The sequence below is a fragment of the Scatophagus argus genome, chromosome 2 (genome assembly GCF_020382885.2).
Source record: "Scatophagus argus isolate fScaArg1 chromosome 2, fScaArg1.pri, whole genome shotgun sequence".
NCBI classification, from domain to species: Eukaryota; Metazoa; Chordata; class Actinopteri; family Scatophagidae; genus Scatophagus; species Scatophagus argus.
In genome coordinates this window covers 6,764,449-6,775,368 of record NC_058494.1, presented here as the reverse complement: position 1 = coordinate 6,775,368, position 10,920 = coordinate 6,764,449, and the positions used below count along the sequence as shown (strand labels likewise).

Below are 10,920 nucleotides of genomic sequence, written 5' to 3'. Positions count from 1 at the left end.
GGTATCACAGCAGTCATGTGATCTATCAAGGTAGGGGGTTAAGGGGTGAAGGAGACATGGAGAGAGGAGGGAGGGAAGGAGGGGAAGGAGGGGGATAGAAGAGGGATACAAGGGATGCAGGGATAGAAGACGAGGGAGGATGAAGGAGGGATCTGGGGGGATGAGAAGGAGACGGACAGGTTCAAAGACATGCTGTAGAGACACGCAAGCATCCCTCTGCCAGCTCTTTGCGAGATGTTACAATAATCCCATCAGCCCTCTCTCCCTTTGTCCATCAGCTTTCTCCATACTGCTTCTGCCTCTGCCTTCTTTATCCTTTATACCCTTTGTTTCTGTGTCCCTCTACCCTTCAAGGACAAATACCTGAAATGTTGTTTGTGTGACATATGACACTTTACAGGGAAGCACATGAGCACACCTCTCTCTTTCTGTACGTGTGTGTGTGTGTGTCTCTGTCTGTCAAACCTATGTACTTCACCTACCACTGGGTGACAAGCCCTTGCAGCAGTGTGCATGAATGTGTATGTGTGTGTGTGAGATCTGTCTTTGCCTCAGTGTAGCTCCCATTCCAGCAGATTCTGCTGGCATAAGATCTGGTTTACTCTGCCAACAGCAACCACCCTCGTCCATTCCTCCTTCCTTCCTTTTCCTTTCCCCTGGCTGCTTGATGAGGGAGAGACGGAAAGACCTATAGCTCATCTCATTTTTTTTATGTGTGCCTGCGATGTGTGTGATTATTACAGTATTTGATTTGTTAGTTTGTGAGCACATGCATCCACCATGCAGTGCCAGAGCAAGCTCTTCGGCAGTCCACCACAGAGACAGACTTTGGAACATAATATATTTATTAATACTGACTAACAATTTTCTGCATGCAAAGTTCTGTTACATTTTTCTTTTACAATCACATACACATGACATCAAGTGGTCATCACGCCTTTATAAATATTTAACTTCGTGGAGGTATTGGTTACTTGTCTACTATTCATCTGTATTTTTTTTTTTTTTTTTTTTGGCCTTGTTTTTCTTTTATATGTCAGCATTTGTCCGTCTTGGCTCAGTCTGGTGTCTGTGAAGGAGCACTGCATTGTGCCAGGGCAACACCAGTTACCTGTTACCTGTCAAGGGAGATTCACACAGAGAAAAGACATTCAGAAACTGCACGCGGATGCCATTGTGCACATTGTGTGCATGTGTGTGTGTGCTTTCTTAGTGGTAAGGGAGTACCTCTTGGACCAAACATCTTCAGGTAGCAATGTGAACAGTATGGCTTCTCATCATACTGAAACACAGGAGACATTTACTGCATCATTCTACTCATTTGACTGATCACTTTTTATTTTTCCTGTTTTCCTCATATATTTGATCATCTACTGTCCTCATGTACCTCAGCATGTTGTCCAGCTGTGAGCTGTCTGTTGCACTTTTGACACTTCAGACACAGAGGGTGGTAGTCCCTCCCTAAGGACCTCTTCTTCTCACCTGTACCAAAGAAAAATTGCGGGCATTATCAGTATTTAAACAACACATCGCTTACAGTTTTTTTTACAACAATATGTACAGATTCTCCAAGATGTGGACCAATTGTTTCAGCTGAGTAATAATATTTTCTCTTTAGTCAACAAGAAACAGCGTGATTCAAGTGTCTGCTTCAGAATACAGGCTGTTACTTTCATCAGTACAAACAGACCAAGGAAGGTGGTTGTTGGAGGAAAAGAGGTCAGTAAGCCACGTCACGTCTAAGAATTTTAACCTAGGCTGCACATGAATAGGATCATAAAAATAGCAGTTTAAAAACAACAACTACTACTACAAAAACAGACTTGAAATCGCTGTGCTGTTGTGCATCTAATAATGAGGTCTGAGTGCTTGAGAGGCCTAAGCTAAAAAAGACAGAAGGTGAGGAGGAAACCCAGAGAACAGCATGTGAGCTTGTTTGGCTGGACCCACATCCTGTTGTTAGAATGGATATGTGTGCATGCATTTCTCTCTCTCTCTCTCTCTCTCTCTCTCTCTCTCTCTCTCTGCGTGTGTGTTTCTGTGTGTTTAAAAGTGAAGGAGAAAAAAAGAGTGAAAAGCCCTCTTTTTGTCCTCCAAACAGAGAATAGAGCCAGATACACCAAAGCCCCTATTTGACTTGTCATAATAGCAAAAGCGCAGGTGTAACTAATAACATTAATAATGTCTCAGTTCCATTTAGGTGTATCTAAGACTCAATATGCACAACAACAGGGCCTTAATACTGGTACATCTGAATGGAATGCAGCCCTGATTAACATTATAAGTTGCACCTGTGTTTGGCAGGTTACAATGTCCACTAGAAAGTACACTTTTGTGACAAGCTCTGTGATAAGGCCATTCATGTGCAGCTTTTCTCCTAAAGTGAAGCAACTAAAAGACAGAAATTCAGAGAGAGACAGGGAGAAAATCAGAAATAGAAAAAAACAGGAGAGAGAGAGAGAGAGAGAGAGAGAGAGAGAGAGAGAGAGAGAGAAAGACAGCCAGACAAAGGAAGACAAACATATAGAGTACAAAATTAAAGAGGTCAGACTTACCAAAGTAAACAGGCTTCCCGCAGATTGGACAGTAGCCTACCATTATGATATTTAATTGTTTATCATACAGTGTGTGGCGTGGTGAGAGTGAGAAAATATATCCTAGGAGAGCATACGAGGGTATAAGTGTGTGAACTGAAAATTGACAGGAAAGCCGTTAAAGAGTCGGTGTCTTGTGAAGTCAAAACCAGGATGTGGTGAGTGAGACGTCACAGGAAGAGAAAAATGTGATTTGAGTAAGTAAATATTATCTTAAGTGGAAAAAAGAGACAGACTACACCTTGAGTGACTTCTTCTATATGATTACAGATTTAAAGGCAGGGAAATATTATACATAATTTTTTAGCCAGCTCAGTATATGTTTTTACACATGATTTGGGTGTCCGGCTATGGCACTGTATAAAGGGAGAGAGAGAAAGAAAGAAAGAGGGGTGAGGAGAGAAGGGACAAAAACAGCTGTCAGCAGCTCAAATTCCCAGCTATCTTCTCTCTGTTTTCACCCTCTTTTCTAGATTAAAAACAAGGAGTTGATCCTTTCAGCTGAAAAGGGAAACCTGACACTTGTGCCTTTCTCTCCTTCTTTCTGTTGGTCCACTCTCTCCCTCTCTCTCTCTTTCTCTCCCTTTCCTTGTCACATACTCACACACATGCACGCCCCCGCTCACTGACTCACACAGACACACACCATACACCCATTTATACTCTCTTTAACACACACACACACACACACACACACACACACACATACATACGTACACCAAAAAGGCTGTACTTCTCCTCAATGACATCACACAGGGAGACTGCAGCCAAATAGCAGAGGGAGCGGCAGGGTTAGGTCGGGTTGGTTACGGGACCAATGAGGGGCGGTTCTGTGTGTGTGTGTGAGAGAGAGAGTGTGTGTGTGTGTGTGTGTGTGTGGAGGCGGATATCCCCTCGGGATAGGTGATGGAAGTGGACCTGGGGAGGGACAGGGGTGAGGAGAGATGAGCGAGACAAGGATGGAGACAGTAGCTGGCCTCAGCTCAGCAGGGACAAAGAAGATGAACTCTGATGAACTTTGCGGAGTAGGAAGACAGGCAAACGACTGTGCAGATCGATCCCTATCACTGTCAGTGGGACTCGTTTCTTGCCTGTGAATGGCTTAAACAGGCATTAAAATACAGTAGTGGAAGACATATTCAGATCTACTTAAGGAGCAGTACCTTATAGTAAATAAAATAAAATTTGACTTGAGTAAAAATTCTGAAATTGTTCATAATGAAATATTACCTTTGTCACTTGATTCAGGATCAGATGGGCCTGAAGACTACAAGTCTGAAAATCAAACAAATTTTGCAGCGTGTAGTCACAAACACGTGAGCTTACCAGATCACTGTAGCCTGCACCTCATCTATGATTGAGGTTAAAGGCTGAGCTGAACCAAACAGAACTGTCAGCCACTGAGTTGCATCATGGGTAATGTGGGTGCCATGCACTGGCAAGGAGCAGGAACACGTAGAATGAAAAAGATGATGTGTCTGCCTCTGTCTATCAGTTTCAATCATCAGTCCGACAACATTATAGAGGAAAATGCTTAATTGGTTGGGTGCTCTTTTATACTTTACTTTCACTTTCAGTTATATTAATGTGGTTTCATGTTTAAAAATTGTGTGGAAAAAAATAAACTTCTAAAGAGCTGATTTAATTTTAACACAGTATCTCTGAATTTTATCAATTTTATCTTGTTTAATAATCATATCACATATTACAGAAGAAACAAAATGATAAGAGATGCTGATGCTAGATGTAAATTATGTCGAAAATATTGTATATACTTAAGGGTTTCTTAAAGCAGACTCCTTGTTCACATCCTTATATTATTTACTTTCTGAAGGTATGGGGAATATAAAACAAATGTAAATCCAATGTTATACTTAAAAAGAGATCTGTAAGGGTTCTTAAGAGAACAACTTAAAAAAAATACCCCACCGGTAATTAAAATAAAGCTCTAAAATGAGGCCTGAGATGTGAAACAAAAAACAAACCAGAAAGCATGCAAAAGTTGCTTAAAACAAGTGAAACCCAAGATGATTTGGCAGCAATGTTCATGTTTAACTAATCAAGAGTTAGGACCAAAAAAATCATTTTATTTCTATTAAGGACTCTGTCACAGCTGTAGTGAGGAAATGAAACTGTGTAGAACATTTTGTACATTTAATAAATGTATCTTTAAAATGTTTTAATGGAAAAACATGAGCATGTATGATCAGAATGACATGTCGACATTAGTGCAGTATGAGGTTCAGATTTTGTTTGATGTTACTTTTGACGTCAAATAGATCAAAAATAATAATTGGAATAAAAAATAATTTATCATTAATTTCTTAATGACTTTATAGACTGCTGAGTATTCTATGGCAATATATCATATTCTAGAAACGGATCAAATATGTAAAACTGTAATCTTTAAACTCACTTGGAACTACAACTGATAAATGTAATGAAACATAAATGTACAAAATTTCCTTTTGAAATGTGCTGGAGTTAAATGTAAAATAGCTTATAATGGAAATACTCATGTAAAGTACATTAAAATTGCTCTCTCACTGCCTCTTCAGATGTATGTTACAACATTTGTGATATTTAAAAGTGTATTTTCTCAGGACAAAATCATCTGCATATCATTTCTGTTGCTGATGAACTTCTGAGGGCTATGAAATATATGAAGTATCTCATCATTTGCATATTTGCCAGCATCCCTCTCCTGTGTGTGACGCTTTGCAGAGGGATGGAATACCAAGTAGCTATTTCATTTGACCAGCCTTCCCTACAGGATAACCTATCATGTCTCTCCATCTGCATTCATTGTGTGTGGACAGCGCGAGGAGAGTTACATCTTGAATCTGAGCCTATATGAATGCGCAGCTTACAATGTTTTATGCAAATGATGATGTCATGATTTTAATAGAAAGCAGATAGTGAATATGTACAAAAAATGCAGAGAATGGAGTCATTAGAGAAGGAAATGATAGCGAGAAGGAGAAGAGGATAGAGGATTTCCACAGGTTGATTTTGAGGAAAATGTCAAGGAAATCAAAAGGAAAGAGGGATGGAGCATGGAGAAACAGAAGAGGTGTAATTGTGAAATGGAGAGAGAAAGGAAACAAGAGGAGACAAGAGAGGGGGCGTTAAAACCACATTTCCCAGAGGATGTTTTGGTAAGGCTGCATTAAGAAAACTGCCAAAACTCTTAACACACACATTCCCGCACTGGCATGCACATATGCATGGTTCACTTCTGCCAAGTCATATGAGATACACCAACACACACTGGATGGAGAGATGTGGGAATATTTGTGTGCCTGTGTGTGAGCTGGATTTATAGTAACAATCCTAAAGTGGTGGAAACAGACAGAGCCCAGAGGAGGGAGAGAAACACTGGCTCCTCTCCTCCATCTCCTCTGGTGGGTTGGATCTCGCCGAGGCCAAACCCTCTGATGCCGGCTTTGAGAATTGTGTGCGGGGGGTGGGGGTGGGGGGGGCAGGAAGAGGCTCAGGAAAGAAAACGGCTGGAAGGATTCCTTCTTCCCACACATAAATGCACTCTTGATTACATGTGCATACACATGAAAGTACACTCACACACACACAGACACACAAGCAAAAGGAGCCTTTGGAAGGCTTCCTTTTTCCCCACTCACTCTCACACACCCACTCTTCATCACGTTTCAGTTTTTGGCATCCTCCTTTCTCCTCCAAGCCCAGAATATGACATGGCTTTGGGGTTGCATCTCAGCTGCATACACACAATCAGCCTCGCAGTACAAAACATATGGCAAACAAAAATCAAGCAGCATTTCGAACATTTGAGAGATGGAGATAACCAAAGGACCATATGACTGTGGTACCTGTTTGACGTACAGAGAATAATCATTCTGAAAACTTTTTTGTTTTACTAGTCCATTCTTTTAAATCATCAGAATTATCAGGAAAACGGGAAACAGCTTAAGATTTTCTGACCAAGTCAAAGAAAAAAAAAAGCCTCTCCCTTTATGGTTTCAAAGTCATTATGGTGCTCATTTGGCACAGCCAGCTGGATATTTTGGTGTGTTGTGCACCATAGTGTGGAGGGCCATTTCTGGGGTGTGTTTTCCACAAATATCCCCCCTCTGTGACGGCTGTTCTGGAGTCAGACGATCGAAAAGCTATAATCCTCTACTTAGGGTATCAGCGGATGGAAAAGTCATGAAAATAAGTCCTTGTTTTCCACTATTAATCTGGCAAAGCTCATAAGTCCCCTCATGCCACTATGTCATGATATGATTATAGCATGAAGACTATTACTACATGATTAGGAGTTATGAGATGCTGGGTCAGTCAGATTGCATTATGGGATATTTTGTTGTTTTGTATGGTCTATGTTTGTGTCTGTGTGTCTGTGTGCCAATAGCATAAATTACACAGGTGTTGATGCCACCGTGGCTTTCAGTTCTCTATAGGGCTGATATACAATGCCAATCCTCCAAATGGCTTGCAGGGAACATGAAATATTCATACACACACAACAAGAACAAAATTTTTCAGCATTCATTTGTTGCTGAGAATCCTTTAACTTCAAGAACTGCTTACTAAAATGTTGTTAAAAAAGGGGGTAAACACAGTAAAGGCCATGATCCATCCATCCATCTATTTTCTATGGGGCTGGAGCCTATCCCAGCTGACTACGGGTGAGAGGCGGATACACCCTGGACTGGTCGCCAGTCAAGCAAAGGCCAAGATGAGATTTTTAACACATTTAAGGCCAGCTAGAGGCAAGTCTTGACAATATTTCATTAACTTGGCCTGTTGTACGTTCATAGTCCCTAAAAGGATGAATCCTACTAACTTTGGTAATCCCTTCACTTTTTAGGGGGACCATATAGCTGTTAGTGAAATATCTCAACAACAATTGTACAGATTGCCATGAATTCTGTTTTTTTATACCTAGCACCACAAAAGGTCACAATTTTGATATATTCAGTGAGATACCTCATCATATCAACTAGTTGGATTGAAACAAATTTTTGTACAGACATTCACGGCCACCAGGAATTAATTACACGAACCTATCTTTCATGGATTTTCTTCTGGTTCCATCATCAAGGCAAGTTTTTAATGTATGTGGTTCTTTGGTACTCTCTGTTTAGTACTAAGCAATGTTAGCATGCTAACTAAGCTAAGATAGTATGTTCAATAACATGTTCAATACTGTATCTGCTAAACATCAGCAAGTTAGCGTTAGTTCATAATGTTGGCTAATATTAACATTTAGCAGTCTCACAGAGCAGTTTGCTTGGCTGTAAAAGTGTCGATGTTGAGGCTTTAAGAATATTTTTTAAGTGTGAAAAATTATCCTTTTTTTTTTTTTTAGGTTTTTGGTAACACTAGTAACATACTGTGTGCCTGCTGGCGGGCCAGTCTTTATAAACTCAAGCCATGGAGTGAATCAAATCAAACATGCACAACCGTATATTAAATCTTTGCAGAGACTGTTAAATTTACAAAGGATCTTAAAATGTCACATTGAATTTGGTAAAAAATCAAATTCAGTTTGATTGTAGACCTATGACTTCAACAAAGTGTTGGAGCACGGTGATAATATGAAACAGTCAGACTGTGTGGAATAAGATGTTCTTAATGACCTTAAATCTACTTAAGATGAAACAAAAAAGGTTTAAACAGTGTCGTTATACACAGTTTAAAACTTTCAGAGTGAACCTCAGCCACTCAGCAGGGTTCTGATAGCACTGGGTTCTTGAGAATGGTCCCACCTATTGTTTAGATCTGCTTGGGGAAACAGAAAGGCAGGCAGAAGGAAAGAACCTAATGTGTTGCTTCTTGCCTGTGCATTCTTGGCATAGCTCTTTGCCCTTTTCATTTTTTGACTGTGATTTTTTTTTTCTCCCTTGCTTTAATAGTGAAGCCAAGGGTCCACAGCCAGCCAAGTCCCACCGCTCCAGTCTGGCTAAGCCACAGAAAGCTTGGCTTCCTCATCTCCCTGCTCTCTCATTCTCCATGTAAGACTACAGTATGCGTCCCTCTCTCTTTCTCTTTGTATGTTTCTCTATGTCTCTCCTATATGTCTCCATGATTTCTGTTTTATTTTTTATGTCTGTATTGGTGAGTTTGCCTCAGTTTCTCTTCTCTAGTTCTCTCCTACACACAGAGAGACACATACACACCACCCTCTCTATTTCCCTGCCTGTCGGTCTGTCACAGCCAGCGGACTGGTTTAGCAGGCGGGGTTCAGCTGGGCTCCACAAACACATGGCTCTCAATCTGCCTTCTTGTGTGTGCTGGAATGGTATTTCTTTTTCTATGCTGTTCATGTTTTCTATTTAATCTTCTTTTCATTTTGTGGACATTTAAAGTTAAATATTTTTACACTGACACATATGGATGAGGCATCATACTGTACATGGTCATATGAGTTTCTTTTTTGTAGTGAACTTTGTATTTAAACCTATAAATTTCAACCAACTAGATCATTTGAAATGTCTTTGCTGTTACATATAACTTCCCTAAACATATTGCATAACGATTAGGTAACACTCAAGGTATTAATGGAGTGACATGTCATCTATCTCAAATTCAGATGATCCTCTGAACTGTATTTTTTCAAGTAATATGAATAAATGAGAGTTTGAATGTATCCATAAGAGACAGTGTTGCCAATTTGCTCCTCTCTGTCTCTCAAGTGACATTGAATCATAGATCAAGAACCCCTTGTGTGCACTAAAAACAGAAATCTCCAACTCAAACAAAGCCTGCTCCCTCTTATATGCCCAATTCTATCTGATCAGCACCATTCATTCCGCCACTTAGACAGGAATCTAATTAGAGCAGAATATCAACATTAAAACACATATCTGCCCCCCCTCCCTCTTCTGTCTTTGTTTCTGTGCTCTTCCCTACAGCTGGTGAGAGTATGGTTTGTGGCTGCCCCTCCCCCAGCGTTTGAACAAACCAATAAGAGAGCACGTCAGCAAAATAACCCCCCTCCACACACACACACATCCCTCGTTTTCCCTCACCACCCCACCATTCCCAACCCCATCCCCCAGAGCCCTCTCTACACCCCATCCCCCTTTCCTACCACCCCTAACCCACTTACTCATCTTGCCTCCACCCTCCCACACACCCACGAGACGTCCCCACCCTCTCTACCTTCTCACCCATACTCTCCCTCCCTAACTGCTCCCTAGTCTTCTTACCCCTTTCCTCTCACTCAGCTCCCCTCTCACCCTTTTTCCTGGACACCCTCTCTTCAAACTCCCCCCCCCTTCATTACACCCACTCGCCATTTTCCTTATCCCCATCTCTGCCGCTCCCCTTCCTTCCCCCACCTTTCTCTGTCCTCCCTCCCTCCCTCTCTCCACTCTCTTCGGCCTTATCTTATGAATATCGGTAGCACACTGGGTGAAAAATTGATCCTCCCCGCCTGTCTGTGGACGCTGCCACAGCGCATTAGCCTGCATGTGAGTGTGTGTGATGTGTGTGTATGTGTGGAGGCTTTCTGCTTGCGGGAGAGAGGGAGGGAGGCAGGGAGGGGAGGAAGAGGGAGAGAAGGAGGGTGGGAGGGATATTTGCATATCATCAAAGTAGGGAAAGGGAGTGTAATGAGGAGAGAATGTGTGTGTGTTGGGTGTATGTGTGTATTAGGACTGGTGTTGATGGGTTGGGGTTGAGTGTGTGTGAAATGAGAGAACAAGACCAAGGGAATAGGGTATGGGTGGAGAAGGGCTGACTGGATGGATGGGTTTAGGTGTGTGTGTGTGTGTGTGTGTGTGAGGGAGAGAGAGAGAGAGAGAGAGAGAGAGAGAGAAGACAGACAGATCACAAACACATTTCCCTTCACATGCCATCCATTACCCCCCTGCATACACATACAGAATATCAACAACACACACTATTTACACCCATTTATGTCAGAAATGTTCCATATACAGTCCATATTCTCGACCTTTGACAGAAAAGCCGTTTAATATTTCCGCAGAAAAGCGCTAGGCCCTTTCTAGCTTCAGTAATTGTTGGAGAACTGCGATAAATTACCATATTCAAACAGATTTCAAATTACAAGAACACATGGAGCTCAATAGACCTGTACAGGGATGAACACGCGTGCACAAACCTGATCTATTCGTAGGGACGTGTCTTGGGATAGAAGCAGACTCGTATCCGTTAGTCCTGATGACCAAAATCGAATTAGTTATTAGAATTATTTATTTCAGACATGGGCTAAATAAAGCCATTTTAAAATGGTTGTCAGTCGTTTTTTTTTTTGTTCTTTCTGTCTTGTTTTCTAGTCACTGCAAACTGGTGTGCAACTTTTGCAAACACAGCGAAT

General features: G+C 41.3%; 1 protein-coding gene across 1 annotated transcript; it reads right to left on the bottom strand.

The window, feature by feature from the left end:
* Nucleotides 1-827: 827 nt before the first annotated feature.
* zgc:195282 (uncharacterized protein LOC100192223 homolog) lies at nt 828-2,726 on the bottom strand. The gene is made up of 4 exons (XM_046403950.1): nt 2,556-2,726; nt 1,388-1,482; nt 1,228-1,282; nt 828-1,118 (listed from the first exon to the last, which is right to left on the bottom strand). Exons 1-4 carry the CDS (start codon nt 2,596-2,598, stop codon nt 1,108-1,110), a joined length of 204 nt encoding a protein of 67 aa, XP_046259906.1. The 5' UTR covers nt 2,599-2,726; the 3' UTR covers nt 828-1,107.
* Between the last annotated feature and the right edge of the window lie 8,194 nt (nt 2,727-10,920).